Raw genomic sequence first — 20,427 nt, 5'->3', positions numbered from 1 at the left:
CATGGACTGCAGCCTCCCAGGCCTCCCTGACCCCCCGGAAAGGCAGGTGTCACGGGAGGAGGGACCGGAGAGGGGACGGGAGAGTCCCAGAGGGTCAGAGAACAGCTGCCCGAGTAGGGCATGTCCGCCCGCCTTGGAAAGCCCCCACGTCCTGAGCGTTAATTAGGATGGTCATGGGAAAGGGGTGTCTTTCCACCCCCCGTCTTCATCTGTAGCCATGACTCCCAACAAGCTCGCTGCCAAGGACTTTGCAGACACTCGCCTATTGAGGGAAGCCTTCTGGGGAAAGGATTCCAGAAGTGTTAGCATCTGGGGCGGCTTCAGCCCTGGTGAGAGAGGGGGGAGGGTGGAGCTGTGAGAGACTGGGGGAGGAGGGGATAAAGAGGGAAGTGGAGAGACTGGGACAGAGGAGAGTGGGGAGACTGGGAGAGAGGGAAGCGGGGAGACCGGGGCAGAGGATCGTGTGGCCTGGGGGGAATCAGGAGAAGTTAACTGTGGACTTTGGGTGGTGGCTGGAGAGGTGTAGCCCTGTCGGTGGGGCCAGAGCGGGGCTGACGGTCAAGACCCCTACCCGACAGGGGACTCCAGTCCAGCTCAGAATTCACCGGCAGGTGTTAGCTGTTCAGTTGTCATTGTTGAGTCACTAAGTCATGTCTGAGTCTTTTGCAACCCATGGACTATAGTCCGCCAGGCTCCTCTGTCCGTGGGATTTTCCAGGCAAGAACACCGGAGTGGGCTGCCCTGCCCTCCCCCAGGGGGTCTTCACCACCCAGAGGTCAGACTTGTGTCTCCGCATGGGAAGGGCGGTCCTTTACCTCTGAGCCACCAAGGAGGCCTGTGAGATGGCCTGTTTCAGATTAAATCTCAGCAGCTGGAGGGACACCGTAGTGACCAAAAGGTCCCGGGCCTGGCCTTTGGAAAGGAGGAACGCTTACTCGGTGTTCAGGGATGTCTGAGGTGCGCCTGGCATGGGTCCTTTGTACAGAGGTGAAGTCTGGAGGAAACTAGGTGGATGGACAGACCCTCCTTCCCCAGAGCTGACCACTCTTCCCTGACAACCAGCTGACCACTGCCTGGTTAGACCTGAGCTGGCCCTGGATCCTTTTTCTAACTGCCTTGGGCTACTTGTTCCATTGTTCTCTTCCTTTTAGAGACTGCTTTGGTTTCACCCACTCATGCTAAGGGTCGGTCGGCCAACCCATCCTCCGAGCCAGACCTGGCACAGAAGGCCCTGGGCTGGATTCCCAGGAGTGCTGGGTCTGTCGGGGAGCTCGCCAAAGCAGAATAGCATCTTGGGGTGTCTGCAGCCCCCCTCCTCTGTTTTCTCCGCCAACGGACACACAGTTCCTCTCCATATAGCTCATGGATGAAACCATGACAGGGTAGGACCTGGAACCCGCCGGCTCCCCAGCAACCTTGGCCAAGCCCTGCAATGTTTAATTAAAGCAACGGCCGTTCCCAAGCCACAGTTTGAAGCTGGGAAGCAGACACATCTCCATAAACAAAGGGAAGCTGGGAGCCCCTTGCCCAGAGGCGATTCCTCTTTTCTTCTTGTTGTTGTTGTTGTTGTCCCCCCTCTGTGGGGACGTTTCCTGACGTGGGAGCTTTGTTTTGTTTTTTTTCTTCAGAAGTTGCCTGCCTTGCTGCCAAGTAAGTCCTCAGCATCTCCACTCCCCCAGCTCCAGCCTCATCCAGTCTGTCTCCAAGGAGAGCGCTGGGGCCCCAGACACCTCGCCCACCTCTGTTTGCCCTGGGCCCTTCTCTTCCCCGACTCTGACCTTATTTGAATTCAGAGTCAGTTTTCCTCGAGGCGGAGGGAGAAGGAGGAAAAAAACAGGCAGGTGGAGGTGAAGGAATCTTGCTGCTTCCCAAAGCCTTGGCTGGGTCCTCTCTACCGGCTGACCATTCTCCTTGACCCGGCTGACCTGTTTCTGTTTGTAGGCAGCGGCTGGAACTTCATCCCCTGTATCTTCCAGCATCACTGTCCCCTGTAAGTTTCAGTGGACCCAATCATTACCATTGACTCCCTTGACTGCTTAAGCGTCGTTCTCATCCGTAGAATGAAGGGCAGCTTGCGGTTCCTTCTGGCTCCCTGCCTCCCATCATGCAGGTCAGCGGGTGGATGAGTCTGGAGCCTGCACCACCGAAGATGCTGATGAGAAGTAACAGGGTGTGAGGGAGTGTTTTCCAGGCAACGCTGGCCTCTTCTATGTCTTTAACACACTGAGAAAGGTCAGATGGAGCGTGAATCAAGGGTTTGGTAGAAGCTGATTTTTAGGCCCACTCCCCCGCGATATTCCCCACCGTGTGTGACCACACGATGCTGCGGCGTGGGGCAGGCAGCAGGCACCGTGCGCATAGTATCTGGTTCCATCCTTGGTTCTCCTATGAAGGACCCTCTCTTCTGGTTTCATAGTAAAGGAAACAAGTTGGAAAAGATGACGTTGCCCAAAGTTTTACAGCACGTGCCCGACAGAGCTGAGGCTCCGGATCAAGTGCGCATGCCCTGCCTCCTCTGGGGAACACCTGCACACCCCCTGCTTCACGTGGACCCCGTCCCAGGCTCGAGGGAACGTTTGAGTGTGGATGAGGGCTGCTGGTCAGAGAAGCCTGAGACGTCCTGAGCGCAGAGCCCCATAGAGGAGGATGAAATGCTCCGGGATCCTAGGGTCACTCCTGGAAGGTGCTGTCTCTCTTTTCCCAGGAGCCAGAGCAGTTTGGGTGGTGCTTTGGGGTGTCGGTGTCTGAGTTGCCAGGGAAACCTTTTCTCCCCCTCTCTTTCTCTTTCTTCCTGCTTAGTCTGTGTAATCCTTTATCCCTGTCCTTCAGTCACTGTATCCTGGGACCCAGTGGATTTCCTCCGATCATCTAGCTCAGGGTCCTGACTATAGACAGGTCCAGGACCTGCCTGTTCCTGATGGAGCAGTCTCTGAAAATCTTCAGAGAATGCAATCCCACCATCCTTCTTGTCCCCCGACTTTGGTTCCGAGGTCCACCTCCTGTTTTTAACTCGCCCTCCAGGGCTGAACTGAACGCAGCATCTTTCCCTCCAAAAGCCAGCTCTTCCTTGTGACACCTCTCTGCTTGGTGAATGGCATCACCATCTTACCACCTGCCCATGATGGAAGCCTCAGGAGTCTGTGACTCGTTTCAGCTTTGTATTTGGACGCCTCATCTACACAGACTTGAGGAAGTTGAAAGTTGAGCAGTCATGATGAACACGGCAGAGATTCGCATGCAGGTTTCTGGGCCCGGCCCCCAGCCAGGCCAACCCTCGGTGACTCCTGTGTTCCCCAGGAGACTCAGAAGCAGGTGATCCTGGATCACTTAGAAAGCGTTCAGCTACTCAGGCTCACGCCCTGCCCAGCGCCCCTCTGTAGGGTCTGTGGTCTATCACCTGCTTTTCATTTCTGCTCCCAGCACCTTCTCCCACCTCCATCCCCTCACCACCACCCCCAGCCCCTCAGTACTCAATAAACAGAGCAGCTCTGGGGAGAGTGTGCTTCCCCAGGGGCTCAGCGGTAAAGAATCCACCTGTTAAAGCAGGAGACACAGGAGACGCCGGTTCGATCCCTGGGTCTGGAAGATCCCCTGGAGGAGGGCATGGCAACCCACTCCAGTATTCTTGCCTGGAGAACCTCACAGACAGAGGAGCCTGGTGGGCTACGGTCCATGGGCTGGCAGAGTCAGCCTCGACTGAAGCGAGTTAGCATGGATGCATCGATGCCATCAGCTCTCTGTGTCACAAGCCTCAGTGGCTCCATGAGACCTGGAAATAAAAGCCCTCATGACCCAGCGTTTCCGACCACCTGTGACCTGGTTCTCACACACCTTGCCAGGTTTATCTTCCTCTCTGCCCATACTTTCCTCTAGTCCTGCCAGACAGGCGAGCCTTTTATTCAGGCATCCCCTGGGACCCCACCCCCCAACCCTGCAGCAGCTTGCCTCTCCTGAGATGCCCTTCTTCAGCATTTTCACCTCCTGAGATCCAGCCCTGCCTCGGCCCTAGGCTCGTGGTCATGCTCTCCATTTCTTGAAAGATTCTCCAAATGGTTCTTTGATTTGTTCCATGGATAGGTGCTGAGTCCTAGGACACACCAGGCAGTGGGGCCGCAGCCATGAGCACACTCCTGGATGCCCATGCTGTGAGACCGGGAGTCCCATGGGTTAGAGGGACGTTCGTCAGATGAGTCTCACAAAGTTAATGTGTGACTACAACTCCAGATCCGTGTTAAAAAAAAAAAATAATAATAATAATAGGAGCAGGAATGTGAGCCAGTTGGACGACCCAGAGAGGTTTCCTTGAGAAAATGAACTGAGATCTGAAGGATGGGCACGGCAGCCGGTGAGGGAAGTGGGGGCAGACAGTATCAGGGTGTGAGGCGGCCACGGAGCGGGCGGCTGGAGCGGGTCTCCGTCTTGACCTCCGAGGAAGTCGTGCCCCGGACCGGAGCTCCCAGGGCGTGCGGTTTCCTGGTAACACTGCCCTGGGGGCAACCTTCTGGGGGCAGCCTCTGTCTCCTAACTTCCTTGCCTGGTTTTAGACACCCGGCGCTCGAGGAGCGCCCGAATCTGCCTTCCTCACAGCCGCTGAAACACACTCAGCAACACGGGATCCGGGATCAGATGCCAGCGTCCCCAGAGGTGCGTCTTCGACGCACCGCGGCGCGTCTGTGGCGCCCGCGCTGCCTTAGGCGCTGGAGGGCAGGGAGTTCTGCGGGCGCACCTCCGCCTCCGCGCGAGGCCGTGCTGTGAGAAAGGCCGGGATGCTGCTGCCCAGCAGTCGGAAGGCGCCCTGCTCCCCAGGCTCCTTGCGGGTGGCGCCCGGACCGGGAGGGCATGTCCGGAAACGGGTGACAAATGGCGCAGGAGCTGAACGGTAAGCAACATTTCAGTAGACGAAAACGGCAAAGGTGGGCATCCCCAGAGGCCAGCCCTGGGGACTAGGGGGCGTGGGGGAGTCAGGGAGCACTCGCGAGGGAGCAGACAGGTGGGGAAACGAGGCTGGACCGAGCGCTGATGCAGCCGGAAGCTCCGCTGGATCCGAAGGCCGCGACTTTGTCCTCCAGCGAGCTGACTCCTTAGCGGGGAACCGGCGGTGAACCCGGGCCTCCTGGGTGCCTCTTCTCCCTCCTCCCCGCGCCCCCCACGTCCCCCAGCAGAGCTCCCGGGCCTGAATAGGGGGCTTGTTCTGCCTCTCCCTCCAGCCTCTGCATATTGATGTTCTGGGTCGTTAAGGGGCTTGGAGACTGGGCGGGAGGGCGGGTGACGACCTGGCAAAGGCCTCAATAGTCATTGTTCCTTTTCTTCCCCCTTTGAATGGGATTCTGTCCCCAGTCTTGGTATCTCCTTCTGGCTTGGAGGAGGGGATGGGTCAGGGGCCAGCGGAGGGGAGCCTGTTCCCACAGCTCTGATGGCTGGAGCCTAAGCCGACAGATGCAGAGATTCCAGCATCCTTGGAGCTCTCCCAGTCTCCCCCTCCTGCCCCAAGCCAGGCGTCCTCAGCCTTGAGCTTAATACCCATGAAATGAGCCTGGGTTGGGCATGGGTCTGCATTCAGGGTTCCGGGAAGTAGAGGAGAAAGAGGCAACAGTTACAGGCTTAATTTTCCCCGCCAGTCCTGCAGGTTCATCTCGATCTAACTGTTCCTCTGCAGGAACCCGATCTCTCCCCTGCCCTCGCCACCCCCTACCCACCCATCCCGAGACTATCCAGAATGACACTGTCCTACCTTTTGTTTATAATTACAGGACCCCTTTTTATTATTATTCAGGAAGCAGGCAGAGTTATCTAAGGTTGAAGAACATGATCTTTGCTCACACACATCTGGACTCAAGTCCTTCACATGTACTTCTACACTTTGTCTCGTTGGGCCGTTTAAATGAGACCACCTTGGTGGCTCAGATGGTAAAAATCCTCCTACAATGCAGGAACCCGGGTTCAATCCCTGGGGTGGGAAGATCCCCTGGAGAAGTCAACGGCAACCCACTCCAACATTCTTGCCAGGAGAATTCCATGGACAGAGGAGCCTAGTGGGCTATACAGTCCATGGGGTCGCAAAGTGTCAGACAGGACTGAGCAAGTAACACTTTCATTTTCACCCTATCTTTGGCTTTCCTGGTGGGTCAGCAGGTAAAGAATCTGCCTGCCAGTGCAGGAGATGCAAGAGACTCAGGTTCAGTCCTTGGGTTGGGAAGATCCCCTGGAGAAGGAAATGGCAACCCACTCCAGTATTCTTGCCCAGAAAATCCCATGGACAAAGGAGCCTGGCGGGCTATAGTCTATGAGGTTGCAAAGTCAGACACAACTTGTGACTAAACTGCCACTAAACAGCCACAACCCTGTCTTTAGGATGGTTGAGCTTCTTGAATAAAAGATGTTAGATAAATAGAAAGCTATTCTTAGGATCGCTATTACTGTTGTTGATATAAGATTTAATGCTGGGAAATATGAGAGAGTTCTCTCACCCTGATCTTTTATTTTATTTTTTTTTACCACACCCATAAAAGTCCAGAGAGCCAGCTCCATCACCACTGGGTGGGCTTCCTGGGTGGGGACAGAGTCTTCCCCCGTTCTCTAGGTTTCCCTGACCTGTGTTCTTTTCCTCTTAGCCCTCAGGGGCTTAGGCCTTTAGAGAGTCACAGAAGAAGAGAGATTATTTAAGAGCACTTTCTATGTGTCCAAGGCTATGTGCCTTAGTGCAAAGGACAGGGCGCTTGAGAAATCCAGGACTTGGCACAAATACATACATGTTGAGTGGGAGAGCAACATTTAATTATGGCAAAAACTTTGCAAAGGAGCTATTATCTTATTTCTCCTGGGGGAGAAAAGGAGGTTGTGGGCTCCTTATACGAAGCAAACAAATGTGACTGCAAACTAAATTTAGGGTCTCCGGACTCCAAGCCAGGCAGTGCCCTTTGGGGTACCCTGCAGCGTCACCCACATCCTTCCTTTGCAGCTCATCAGCTTCCCACCCTGCCGCCGCCCCAGCCGCACCCCTGAACCTTTCCCGGTTCATGACAGGAAGGAGCCCCCTTCAAAGCCAAGACAGCCAAGGTGCCGGCCACCCAGTAGGACTTTCTTACCGGGAACCTCTTAAGGCAGCACCCGTGGGTTCCAGCCCCGGGTGCCCCTGACCGCCTCCTCCGTCTCTCTCCGGCAGGGACCCTCCGGCCAGTCCGGCGCAACTACTACGACCCCGCCTCGGCGCCTGGGAAGGGCGTGGTGTGGGAGTGGGAGAACGACCACGGCTCCTGGACGCCCTACGACATGGACGTGGGCATCACCATCCAACACGCCTTCGAGAAGCAGAGGCCCTGGATCGACCTGAGCCCCATTGGCTTCGGCTACGTCATTGACTTCGGCACCATGGGCCAGATCAACCGGCAGACGCAGCGCCAGCGCCGCGTGCGCCGCCGCCTGGACCTCGTCTACCCGCTGGTCACGGGTGCCGCGAGCCGCGCCACGTCCTGGCCGGCCGCCCCTGGGGCCGCCGCCGCCGCCGCCGCCGCAGCCGCAGGGCCGCGCGCACCGCCCTGCTCCTGCCCGCAGTGCGTCCTGGTGAGGAGCGTCAAGGCAGCGGCAGCCCCGCCGGCCCCGGCCGCCCACAGGAGCGCCGCCCCGCCCGCGGCCGTCAAGGGGCCGCCGCCTCCCGCAGGCCCCGGGGCCACGCCACCGGACAGCACGGGCGTCGGCCGGGGCCCCGGGAAGCCGGCCCCGTCGTCGCAGGCGATTCGGAGACAAGCCTCCTGCGTGGTGTCAGGGGCGGCCCCCGCAGGCTGCCCCGCCAGCCCCCCGGGGGCCAACGGCAAGGCCGGCCGGGCGGCCCTGGCCACCTTGAATCGGACCAGCCTGCAGCGACTGGCCCTCGCCCAGTCCCGGGTGCTGATCGCGTCTGGGTAAGTGCTTCTGCGGGACACCTGGAGTGCGTCCGGAGCCCCAGGCCTCAGACCTGAGGATCGCCTGAGTCACAGAGGACGCAGGGGCTGCTCTGGCTTAAGCTCCTCCTCGGCTTCTCCAGACCCCCTGGTTGCAGGGGGAAGGCCCACAGTGCTGTGGTGCGGAGGGAGCCTTTTGGTCTTTGGGGTCCCAGGAGGTCTGGATTCTGAAGGAGACGTTGCCTCTTACTAGGAGGAGGAAATGGCAACTCACTCCAGTATTCTTGCTGGAGAATCCCGTGGACAGAGGAGCCTGGTGGGCTGCTGTCCATGGGGTCGCACAGAGTCGGACACGACTGAAGCAACTTAGCATGCATGCATGCATTGGAGAAGGAAATGGCAACCCACTCCAGTGTTCTTGCCTGGAGAATCCCAGGGATGGAGGAGCCTGGTGGGCTGCCGTCTATGGGGTCGCACAGAGTCGAACACGACTGAAGTGACTTAGCAGCAGCAGCAGCGGCCCTGTGATAGGAGCCGGTTCCCTAACCTCATAGAATCCTAATTTGCTCATCTGTAAATACTGGCCATGGTGTTAGGGTTGCAGTGAGGACTAAAGGAGACCATGCCTGCCAAGGAAGAGCAGGCATCATTCGTGGGCTCCCACCACCTTCTAGTCTGCAGGCCTTATCGCTTTACTTAATCCCTGCAAGTCTATGAAGCAGGCGTTTTTGGTCCCATTGGAAGACCCGAGAGGTTTCACTCGCTCCAGGGCACATATCTGGTTATCAGCAGAGACAGGGAGTTTGAGCCCAGACTCCTTCCGACTCTGCCACGCGGCTTCCCTGGCAATCGCACACCGCGGTGTCCAGCACACCGTAGATGTCCCGTGAGAGTTACTTCCTCGCCTCTAGTGACTCCAGATTGGAATAACAGCCCATGTTTAGTAAGTGCTTACCACGGGGTTTCCCTGGTGGCTCAGATGGTGAGGAATCCACCTGCAATGCAGGAGACTCAGGTTTGATCCCTGAGTCAGGAAGATCCCCTGGAGGAGGGCATGGCTACCCACTCCAGTATTCTTGCCTGGAGAATTCCATGGACAGAGGAGCCTGGTGGGCTACCATCCATGGGGTTGCCCGACTGAGCGACTTCACTTTCACACACTTCCACTTACATGTGCCAGACACTTTCTGTGCGTGTCAGTCATTCCTTCTGACAACTTGGGGGTGTTGTCCATTCTGTTATTCCTGTTTATCAACCTTCTTAGTCTTCCTGATAAAAGTCTTCTCTGATAAAATCAGAGAGACCCAGGTCCACGTGGTACCCCCCCCCACCTTTGTCTGCTGGCCACGGATTTCATGTGAGATTGGGCCTCTTATACCTGCCAGTCTTCCCTTTCTCTGGAGGAGCCTGACCCAGCAGACAGCCCTAGCCCCAGATATTCAGGAAGGCTTACAGTTAGGGTGGACACCAGCTTGCGAAGATCGGGCTGCCTGGAGGAGGGTCTCTGCACGGGGGGGCTCGGCCCTGGGCGGAGAGAAGACGAGGGGATGCTGTGGCCTAGGAGGTGGCCCAGGGTACCCCTACCTCTGCCGTTGGGCAGGCCCTAGACTCTGCACGTCCACGCCCTGCCTGTATGGACTGGGGGTAGCAGGCTTGCCCTGCCCACCCCTTGAGTCAGCGTGTAGCCCTCAGCGAAGAGAGGGCACTCCTTCACAGCCGCCCAGATGCACTTGCCAGCAGGAACCCATTCCAAGGGTCAGACAAGGGCCCTGAGCCTCAAGGGAACTCCGCAGGGGGCGCTGCACACTCCACGCATTACGGAGGTGAGGCCGGGCCCAGGTCTTCGCCTCCTCATCCAATCAGTGCTCTTTTGGCTAAAGCCCAGCTCCTCATTGTATTCGAAGGCAAGTTATAAATGGTCAGATGCCGGTCAGGTGCCGGGGCTTTTCCCGTGACTTCCTCTGGGCCTGCAGAAATGTCTGGCAGAGGGACAGGGCACGGTGATGCCAATGGTCCTGTCTCCACGCTGACATGAGGCAGCATCCCGGGGCCTCTCACAGGAGTTCCTGGCGCCTGCCACCGTGGGAGAGGGACGCTCGCGTGGGGTAAGAGGTCACCCTCGGGAAGCCTGACCGCGCGGGTTGGGACCCAGGTTTCCGGCTGCACAACTCGTAACTCGGGGCAAGCTGTGCACCATCCGTCTTCAGTTTATTCATCTGTAAAATGGGGGAAGGAACAGTTCCTTGCCTATAGGATTTGCCATGGGGATTACAGGAGGTTTTCAGTGAGATTTACCATAATGCTGGGCACGTGATAAGAATTTGCTCAGACGCTGCTATTGTTATTACTATGAACTGTCTGAGCTAGGCCCTCTGTAGTTGCTGAAGTCGGATCTAAGCTGACTCCACCACTTCATTTCTGGCGCCCTAGGCAAAAGCCAGGTGACCTCCAAGCCGTAACTGAGGGAAAGGAAGCCCAGATCGCTTTAAATCTCAGCTTCTATCCCTCTGCTTTAGTGTCTGCAGGGCCGATGGAATCTGAGCGACCCGGGAGGGCGGAGTTCTGGGCAGTGCAGTTTGAAAAGGGCTATAGAAATGAGCTGGTTCTTCTCCGCTGTTTCCCCGACACGGGAGGCCCCTCTGCGGTGCTGTCTGTCTCCCGGCCCTCTCCTCCCCGCCTCTCCCCAGCTCCCTCACCCCCACGGCCACTTAAGGAGCATGTTGATCCCCTTTGTTGCCTCTGCCATCGACCTGCTGTCGTCCAGCGGCCCTGGCCCCTCCTCTCTCTGCCCGTGACCTCTCCCAGCAACTTCCCCACGGAAAAAAGGAAGACCCGGCAGGGTGGGAGAGGTGCCCTGGAGAGAAGGGTCTGGGGGGAACAAAAGACTCCGTGAATTATTCAGAGACACAAGCGGGGCTGGGGGGGGGGCTGTGCCCCCGAGGGCGTCAGTCGCCCTCGGGCCCTCTTTTCCGGACGCAGGCGGCTCCATCTCCAGTGAGACCTCTGTCGCTGGAGAGATCAGAAGAAGAAGCACTGCTGTCCCCGTGGCGTCTGCAAAGGGACTCTCCCCTCACCAAGCCCTCCTTCCCTGCCACCCTGCACTCGTGTCTCCCCGTTTTGTATTAAAATAAGCACGTTTTGTATTAAAATAAGCACGTGGGCGGGAGTGATGGGCGTGTCCCCGACGACTGGCCAACAGGGGGTCAGGTCCCGCAGCCTCAGCTGAGCCTCCTCCCTGGAGGAGGTGGGTGGATGCTTGCCAGCCTCTGTCTGGCCTGCCGATTTCTAGACAAAGGGCTCAGGCGCCTATAACCCGGGGGCCCCACCGGGCAGTGACTGCTGTGGACCCTGGAGGCTGCTCTCCCGGTTTTCACCTCCACCAGGAACACTGCAGGAGGGTGACCGGGCGTTTCCAGCTCCACAGTCTGCCGAGCACTCAGCTTGATGCTTACCCTTGACCCCCTCAAGAAGCTGAGAAAACTGGGACATTAAGCGAGGAGGGAAAAAGGGCTTCCCTGGTCGCTCGGCTGGTAAAGTGTCTGCCTGCCATGCAGGCGACCTGGGTTCGATCCCTGGGTCGGAAAGATCCCCTGGAGGAGGAAATGGCAACCCATTCCAGAATTCTTGCCTGGAGAATGCGGGGCCTGGCGGGCTACAGCCCCTGGGGTCACAGGGTTGGACTAAACCGAGTGAGTGACTAAACCACCACCAAGCAGGAAAAGGCTTTCTCTGGATCCCACTTCCTCTTACCCTTGGGAAACAAGAATGTAAACTATCACCCAGATTTGCACAGGGCTGGGCTGTTTACAGAAGATGCGACCCAGATCCGAATTCCTCCTGGGGACTGAGATTTGGGGCGCCCTGTTTACTGCTGTGGTAACTCGACCCTGCCCCCAGCCCCCAGTTCTCAGGCCGCCCTGGGTGTGCCCTCTGGGGAGGCTGGACTATTTCCTCCTTCTCCAGACCAGGTAAACCAGCTGGTCCAGTTTGTGGGAACAAAAGTGGCTTTTGTCCTGCAGATTGCAGCTCCTTATCAGCCTGAGTGGGGGCAGGAGGTGGTGAGGGGGGTAGGCAGGTGCAGGGCTGGGCCATGCCTGCCGCCCTGGTGGGCATCCAGGGAGCAGGCCCTCCCACACTCCCTGGATAGCTGGAGGGGAACTAGACCCAGTGCAGAACACAGCAGGGAGACTGCCCCCAAAGTTGGGTTGTCAGATTCTGGGGTGCGAATCATCAGGAAGTCTCTCCTGGCAGCCTCTCAGTTCAGTTCAGTTCAGTCGCTCAGTCATGTCTGACTCTTTGTGACCCCATGAATCGCAGCACGCCAGGCCTCCCTGTCCATCACCAACTCCCGGAGTCCACCCAAACCCATGTCTGTGGAGTCAGTGATGCCATCCAACCGTCTCGTCCTCTGTCGTCCCCTTCTCCTCCTGCCCTCAATCTTTCCCAGCATCACGGTCTTTTCAAATGAGTCATCTCTTTACATCCAATGGTCAAAGTATTGGAGTTTCAGCTTCACCATCAGTCCTTGCAACGAACACCCCGGACTGATCTTCTTTAGGATGGACTGGTTGGATCTCCTTGCAGTCCCAGGGACTCTCAAGAGTCTTCTCCAACACCACAGTTAAAGAGCATCAATTCTTTGGCGCTCAGCTTTCTTCACAGTCCAACTCTCACATCCATACATGACTACTGGATAAACCATAGCCTTGACCAGATGGACCTTTGTTGGCAAAGTGATGTCTGGGTAAAGAGGTGGCAGCTGTTAGAGCGGTGGTTCCCGCATGTTAGGCTGGGGGTGGGAACCTCTGCCCACCTCTCAGCAGAAGCTCCTCAAAGTGCAGATGCTCACGCCCTGCAGCTGGCGCTTCTGATTCAGGCAAGGGGCTCTCCCTTCCAGAAGCTTCTGAGGTGACTGTACCCCACCCCTCCCCGGGGTTTGAACTCGCTTTTTTTTTTTTCATTGCTTCCACCGATATTCGTGAAATGCCGCAAAGTGTAGGGCTCTGAATGAGACAGCAGTGTTTGTCCTGATGGAGCATAGATTTCGGGAGGGGAGGTGAGAAGTAACTATTTAAAAAGACCGTAAGTGGGACTTCCCTGGTGGCCCAGTGGTTAGGACTTGGCCTTTCACTGCCGGGGTCCCAGGTTCAATTCCTGGTCGGGGAACTAAGATCCTGCAGGTCGACCTGTGTGGCCAATAAGCAAAAAGGACCAAGGAGGAGGACTTGGCGTCTCGGGGGGGTGGGGGCAGTGTTAAATGAGATGTCCTCCGTCACTGAGGAGGGGACGTCGGAACCCGGACTGAAGGATCTGTAGCAGGGAGCCCAGCGTGGGTCCGGTGGAAAAACGCTTCAGGCAGAGGGAACCACACGTGCAAAGGCCCTGAGGCTGGGGTGTGCCCAGCCTGTAGGAGGAACAGCAACATCACAGAGAGGAGATGGGTGACTCGGGATACCGGGGAGCTGGCGGGGGGTGCTCGGGGCAGGGGTGTTCCATGGCTCTACAGGGCGGGACAGGCCTCGCTGGCACTCTGCGCGAGCCCTGGGCCGTTCTGAGCTCTGAGGTTCTGAGCGGAGCTGTGACATGCTCTGCTGGGGTTTGGAGGACTCAGCTCTGGCTGTGGGCAGACTGGGGCTTTAGTAGGAGCAAGTGATTCCTATGAGAGGGGAACCCCCTCAGTGGGCGATGTTCTGGGGCTCCCAGCACTGTGACCCTTTTTTCCTGCTTGTCAAACCCATGATGTGTCTGCTCTGTGCTTCTGCAGGGTGCCCACTGTCCCGGTGAAGAACCTGAGTGGGTCCAGCCCCGTCAACCCTGCGCTGGCAGGTAAGGAAGTCCCGGTTGTAGGGAGAAAAGAGAGAGACTAGGAGGGCCTTTGGGATGGACGCGAACGCTCTTAAGTGGAGTGAAAGTCGCTCAGTCGTGTCCGACGCTTTGCGACCCCGTGGACTGTACCGTCCGTGCTGGTCTGTTTTAAATGGACAACTAACAAGCAGCTACTTCCCAGCTCAGGGGACTCAGCTCAGTCATGGCAGCCTGGGCAGGACGGCAGTTTGTAGGGGGACGGACGCATGGAAACGCAGTTCACCTGAAACTGTCACCACATGGTTCATCCACTGTACCCAATACAAAAGGAGGAGTTGAACAACAAATAAAAGAAGTGAAAAACAAAAGCAAAAGCAACAGGTGTCACGGACGTTTGTAAAAAGACAATCCGGTGGTGACTGAGACAAATGAGGACGGATCACTGGGCGGGGACTGTGGAGTCCGTTACTGGGCGGGGAGTGTGGAGTCGGTCAGTGGGCGGGGACTGTGGAGTCGGTCAGTGGGCGGGGACTGTGGAGTCCGTTACTGGGCGGGGACTGTGGAGTCGGTCACTGGGCGGGGAGTGTGGAGTCGGTCAGTGGGCGGGGACTGTGGAGTCGGTCAGTGGGCGGGGACTGTGGAGTCGGTCACTGGGCGGGGACTGTGGAGTCCGTTACTGGGCGGGGACTGTACAGTTGGTTACTGGGCAGGGAGTATGGAGTCGGTTACTGGGGGCGGGGACTGTGGAGTCGGTCACTGGGCGGGGACTGTGGAGTCCGTTACTGGGGGCGGGGACTGTGGAGTCGGTCACTGGGCGGGGACTGTGGAGTCGGTTACTGGGCGGGGACTGTGGAGTCCGTTACTGGGGGCGGGGACTGAGGAGTAGGTCACTGGGCGGGGACTATGGAGTCGGTTACTGGGCGGGGACTGTGGAGTCCGTTACTGGGCGGGGAATGTGGAGTCGGTCACAGGGTGGGGACTGTGGAGTCGTTACTGGGCGGGGAGTGTGGAGTCGGTCACTGGGGGCGGGGACTGAGGAGTAGGTCACTGGGCGGGGACTGTGGAGTCCGTTACTGGGCGGGGAATGTGGAGTCGGTCACAGGGTGGGGACTGTGGAGTCGTTACTGGGCGGGGACTGTGGAGTCGGTCACTGGGCGAGGACTGTGGAGTACGTTACTGGGCGGGGACTGTGGAGTCGGTCACTGGGCGAGGACTGTGGAGTCCGTTACTGGGCGGGGACTGTGGAGTCGGTCACTGGGCGAGGACTGTGGAGTCCGTTACTGGGCGGGGACTGTGGAGTCGGTCACAGGGCGGGGACTGTGAAGTCCGTTACTGGGCGGGGACTGTACAGTCGGTTACTGGGCGGGGAGTGTGGAGTCGGTTACTGGGGGCGGGGACTGAGGAGTAGGTCACTGGGCGGGGACTGTGGAGTCGGTTACTGGACGGGGACTGTACAGTTGGGTTACCAGGAGGGGAGTGTAGGGTTAGTTACCAGGAGGGGAGTGTAGAGAGGGCTGGGGGCTGACCCTCCAGCCCTCCTCCCTGGCTCCCTCATCTTCCAGGAATCACTGGGATCCTCATGAGCGCGGCAGGGCTGCCCGTGTGTCTCACCCGGCCACCAAAGCTGGTCCTTCACCCACCCCCCGTCAGCAAGAGCGAAATTAAATCCATCCCCGGGGTTTCCAACACAAGCCGCAAGACCACCAAGAAGCAAGCCAAGAAAGGTATCAGCCTCCTTGTCAAAAGGAGTCCTGGGGGGGAGGTCACAGACTCGGCTCCCGGCCTGGCTCTGTCTCCACCACTGAGGGTCGCACCCCTGCCTTCTGTGCCTCGGTTTCTGCATCTGTTAAATGGACTAACTAATCCCCACTCCCAGGATTACACCAAAGTGGATAGGTTTGGATCTGATGGAGACCCTTTGAGAAACAGAAATTCAGGGCAACAATATAGATACATAAAGATACAACGTGTGACACAAAGAATATACACTAGCTAGATGGAGCACTTCGGCATGGGAACCCGAACAGCCTGGATTCAGATCCCAGCTTTGTCCCCTGCAAATCTTGAGACCCTAGCCAGCCTCAGTTTTCTCCCCTTTGCAACGGACACAGCTGGTACCCAGCGGGTGTGTCCTGGGAGGCAGTGGGAGCCACCACTGTCTCGTGTCCCTCTGGATGCTCCAAGAGCTCTGGCTCCTTGACCCGCCTTCAAGAGCTCATCTCCCCTCCCCACAGTCCTGCAGCTAAGAGGTCAATACCTGTGCCTACCTGGGCCCCGACGACCCAGCCTGACCTCCGCAGCCACTCTCTTTAGCTCTGGGGTGCGTGCGTGCATGCGTGTGTGTGTGTGTGTGTGTGTTCAGTCGCTCAGTCCTGTCCGGCTCTTTGTGACCCCATGGACTGTAGCCAGCCAGGCTCCTCTGTCCATGGGATTTCCCAGGCAAGAATACTGGAGCGGGTTACCATTTCCTCGTCCGGGGGATCTTCCCGACCCGGGGATCGAAGCTGCATCTCCTGCTTTGGCAGGCAAATTCTTTACCGCTTACACACCACCTGGGAAACCCCTGGTCTCTAGTATCAGTTTCGAAATGATTCGACCGTCAGCCCTAAGCCCTCCCCTTGCAGACTGGTGACGTTTCAGTGGGATCATATGCGTGTTATAACTTAGCTCAGCAAGCAATAGGCTCTCAGTCGACAGAAGCTTAATTCTTGTAAGTGAAGCAGGGCAGTGGGAAGGGAGGGCCTGCACCCCAGCTTTTGGACGTTGGAGGAGCCACTTGGTGAAACCCTGTCCTACTTTTCCAGTCTATCAACTTTCTCTGCTAAAATGAACTCACTTGCCTTCCTGGCGGTCTCATAGGAAATGACAGGATTTTGCGCTTTCCCATTCTTCCTGTTACTATTAATAGCACTTACCCAACTCTCAGCCGGCCACGTGCGGCAGGGCTGCCCGTGCGTTAGCGCGTTTAACTGTCGGAGCGCCCCTCCGAGCAGGTGCTATTGTTCTTGCCCGCTGTCTAGGTGAGAAACACAAGCTCAGAGACGTTCAGGCCAAGGGGGCTCCAACCCTTTATTCCTTCTCTGCCCCTTGGCACAGCTGTCTCATGCCAACCCCTGCTCCTAGTCCAGGCTGCCTCTCAGGGGCCTGGCTCCCCCTACCCCCAGATCCCAGAGTCACTGCCCCTGCCAGGACACATCACCGTCTCCCTATGGCTGGGCAGAGAGCACCGGCACCATCGGCAGGAGGAAGACAGTCAGAAAGCTGCGGTCAAGTCCTAGTTTCCCATAAAAATGATGGCGCTTTGATGCCACGTTACAGATCAACACAGTCCTTAGCACATCGTGAAACGAATGCCATAAACCAGCCCAATGTTTGAAAACGTGCAACTCTTTACAGAGTACTTTCATTACTGTTAGCTCGATGCAGCCTTTGGGCAGGTCCAGGTTCTTTGATGGTGGGGAAGGGAAGCCCACTCGGCCCGTGACACTGAAAAAGTGGATTTGTTGCGATTAGGCAGGCTGGTGTCAGCGCAGTGACCGCAGGAGATAAGACGGACGTAAACACCTCCCACCTCAGACCACCTAGCTCCCGCCTCCACCCCTGTGTCCCGTTTCCATTCTTAAATCCAACTGCGCGATGATTCCTCCTCTTTTCTGAAAGCTCTGAACCTGGCTAACAACGCCCCTCTCTCTGGCATGTCCAGCTTGTCTTGGCGACCCACTGACCATCCTGTCCCCACAGGGAAAACCCCAGAAGAAGTCTTAAAGAAGTATCTGCAGAAAGTCCGGCATCCGCCAGACGAGGTGAGTCCAGAGCCACTGGGTCAGGGTTCATCCTCCCCACCCCCCAAGTCATCTCTTCGGCCAATTTTCTGCAGGAGGCGGCTGGCGCTGCTTTCTGGGTTCCAACTGATGCAGAGCTGGTCGGAGTGGATGTCCTGGGCCACAGCTATGGCTTAACCTCTCACACCTGCCTGTTCAGCAAACTGCTGACTGATGCTCAACTACCTTACCGTGAATTTAAGCAAAGCAGTGTGATAAGTTATGGGAACCGACTTAAAAATGGGCTTGATGGCGATCAGAGATTCTTAACCAGAGGCGATTTTATAGAACTGGAGGGAAGGGGGGATGCTGGTGGTATCCAGCAAACCAAGGCCAAAGATGCTGCTGAACCCATCACCTTACTCAGAAGGCCCAGGACAGGACCCACAGTGAAGAACTGTTTGTTCAGTTGCTGAGTCACGGCTGACTCTTTGCAGCCGCGTGGACTGGAGCCAGCCAGGCTCCCCTGTCCCCGTGTTTGCTCAGAGTCATGTCCATTGAGCTGGCGATGCGATCTCTCTGACCATCTCTTTCTCTGCCGCCTCCTCCTTTGTTCTAGACCACAGGCTATGGAACACAGGGCTTCAGTAGTTGCCGTGTGCGGGCTTAGTTGCCCTGCAGCGTATGGAATCTTTCCAGACCAGGATCAAACCCGTGTCCGCTTCACTGGCGGGTGAATTCTTAACCACCAGGGACGTCCTCAGCAGAGAGTTATCCGGCCCCAAATGTTGAAGCGTGCTGCAGCCTCTCCAGGGCACTTCAAATACAGTTCCTTTTCAAATGTCCCGCTTAAGTAAGCAAATGGTCAGTGGGTCAAATCAGCAAGTGGCTTCCTCCACAGACCACTGAGGGACCCCACGGAAGGACAGTCACAGCCCCCAAGGAGGGGCTGTCATTCTGTACGGCAGCCTAAATTAGCATGTATCACCATCAGGTATTAGTTCAAGAGTTACTCTGCTGTGCCAAAGAAGACAGAATTCTGTCTAGATTCCCAGAGGCCTGTGTTCCCTGGTTTGTGGGCTTTCTGGAAGAGGAGCAGTAACAGGCCCCTTGGCTGCTGAGATCATGCCGGAAGACCGTGGAGGTGCTGTGGCCTCCCAGCCCGAGTGGGAACTGACGGTTTCTCCTTTGCCCCTTTCCTGCCCCAGGACTGCACCATCTGCATGGAGCGCCTCACGGCCCCGTCGGGCTACAAGGGCCCCCAGCCGACGGTCAAGCCGGACCTGGTGGGCAAGCTGTCCCGGTGCAGCCACGTCTACCACGTCTACTGCTTGGTGGCCATGTACAACAACGGCAACAAGGTGGGTGCCAGCTCAGGGGGTGCCACCATCTCCCAGATGGGCCCTGGGGCGCCCAAGCCTGGAGGCCTTATTGGAGTGGCACCCAGGTGCTTTGGGGAGTCTTAGAGGCACCCGCAGGCTTCCCTGGTGGCTCAACGGTGAAGAATCCACCTGCAATGCAGGAGACGCATGTTCAATCCCTGGATCAGGATGATTCCCTGGAGGAGGGCATGGCAACCACTCCAGTATTTTTGCCTGGAGTATCCCATGGACAGAGGAGTCTGCCGGGCTAACGTCCTTAGGGTCGCAGAGAGTCAGACATGACTGAAGCGATTGAGCGTTTATGCAGGAGCACCCCAGAGGAGCAGGAGTGATGATCTTGTTTGTTCTCAGCCTGATCAGTTTTCCCCAAAATTACTATGTTGGCAAAATCTGTCTGTACCTTCCTTTTGGGCTATGCTGCCCAACTTCCTGGGGCTTCCCTGGTGGCTCAGCGGGAAAGAATCCGCCTGCCAATGCAGGAGATTCAAGTTCCATCTCTGGGTCAGGAAGATCCCCTGGAGAAGGATAATGGCAGCCCACTCCAGTGTTCTTACAGGGATAATCCCATGGACAGAGAAGCCTGGTGGGTTACAGTCCATGGGGCGGCAAAGAGTTGGACAGGCCTGAATGGCTAAAGAACAACAACAAACCCAACTCCTCCCAGGGTCTACACTGTGTGGTGGTCTGAGAGGTGTAGACGTCTGTCCCTGAGGGTTTGGAAGGGAGTTTTCTCTAATGATGGGCCCATGGGGAGTGTCCATTCATGCTGGCATAGGACTTCCCAATCACCCTTCCTTCTCCCAGGGCGAGTGTTTTTCAGTTACAATTCATGTTCTTTGGGCACCTTTCATTGTCCTTTCAAAAGCAGTAAAAGTTTTGTCAAAGGACAGCTGGAAGGCCCTAAGGTCCACTGTTGGAGAGGAGGGCTGTGTGATCCTGTCTTAACCACCAGTGACACTGGAGGGGCGGCCCCCCATTAGAACTGGTTTCCAGGAGTCTGGGTGTGTCCTCAGATGGTAAGTCTCTCCATACAGCACCTAAAGCCCTTTGCTTTTCTCATGTTCTGCCCTCGGCCTGGGTCACCTATGGGATTCCGAATCTACTCATGTCTCCAGGCCCAGCTGGGATTGCATCAGAGTCTGTGATTTTTGTGATATCCTCCAGCCACTTCCTGGAGAAGGAAATGGCAACCCACTCCAGTACTCTTGCCTGGAAAATCCCATGGAGGGAGGAGCCTGGTGAGCTACAGTCCACGGGGTCACAAAGAGTCAGACACGACTGAGCGAATTCACCAGCCACTTATTCATCCAAAAGTGTGTCTGGCCTTCAGGGGCTGCCCTGTCCATATCTTGCTGGGGGAAGAGTAAAGGCGGCCGACCCAAGCGCAAACCCTGGCTGAGGAGCCAAATGACCTCGGGCACCAAGACTGTCAATCTCTCTGAGATTTCATTTCCCATCTGGAAAAGGGAGATAGAACAATCCCTACTTCCTAACATACTGAAAGTGAGAAGAAAAAGGGAAAGGGGCTCCCCTGGTGGCTCAGACGGTAAAGAATCCACCTGCAATGCAGGAGACCTGGGTTCGATCCCTGGGTCAGGAAGA

At 57.0% G+C, this 20,427-nt stretch overlaps 1 protein-coding gene across 6 annotated transcripts in view; it reads left to right on the top strand.

The window, feature by feature from the left end:
* The window catches only part of DTX4 (deltex E3 ubiquitin ligase 4), a 39,991-nt gene that overhangs the window by 2,154 nt on the left and 17,410 nt on the right, over positions 1-20,427 (top strand). For 5 of the 6 annotated variants that reach the window (XR_011486642.1, XM_070464657.1, XM_070464656.1 and 2 more), the window contains exons 2-6: positions 7,163-7,898; positions 13,642-13,703; positions 15,245-15,406; positions 17,424-17,485; positions 18,652-18,804. Coding sequence is in view for 5 of the 6 variants with exons in the window: in XM_070464657.1 (XP_070320758.1) it covers positions 7,163-7,898; positions 13,642-13,703; positions 15,245-15,406; positions 17,424-17,485; positions 18,652-18,804 (1,175 nt within the window). In the remaining variant the exon portion in view is untranslated. Of the gene's footprint in view, positions 1-437; positions 4,880-7,162; positions 7,899-13,641; positions 13,704-15,244; positions 15,407-17,423; positions 17,486-18,651; positions 18,805-20,427 lie in introns of those variants that run through there. The other variant, XM_070464658.1, reaches the window with a different exon arrangement.

Source organism: Odocoileus virginianus, unplaced genomic scaffold (genome assembly GCF_023699985.2).
Source record: "Odocoileus virginianus isolate 20LAN1187 ecotype Illinois unplaced genomic scaffold, Ovbor_1.2 Unplaced_Contig_52, whole genome shotgun sequence".
Lineage (NCBI taxonomy): Eukaryota > Metazoa > Chordata > Mammalia > Artiodactyla > Cervidae > Odocoileus > Odocoileus virginianus.
This window is presented reverse-complemented; position numbering and strand designations above follow the sequence as displayed.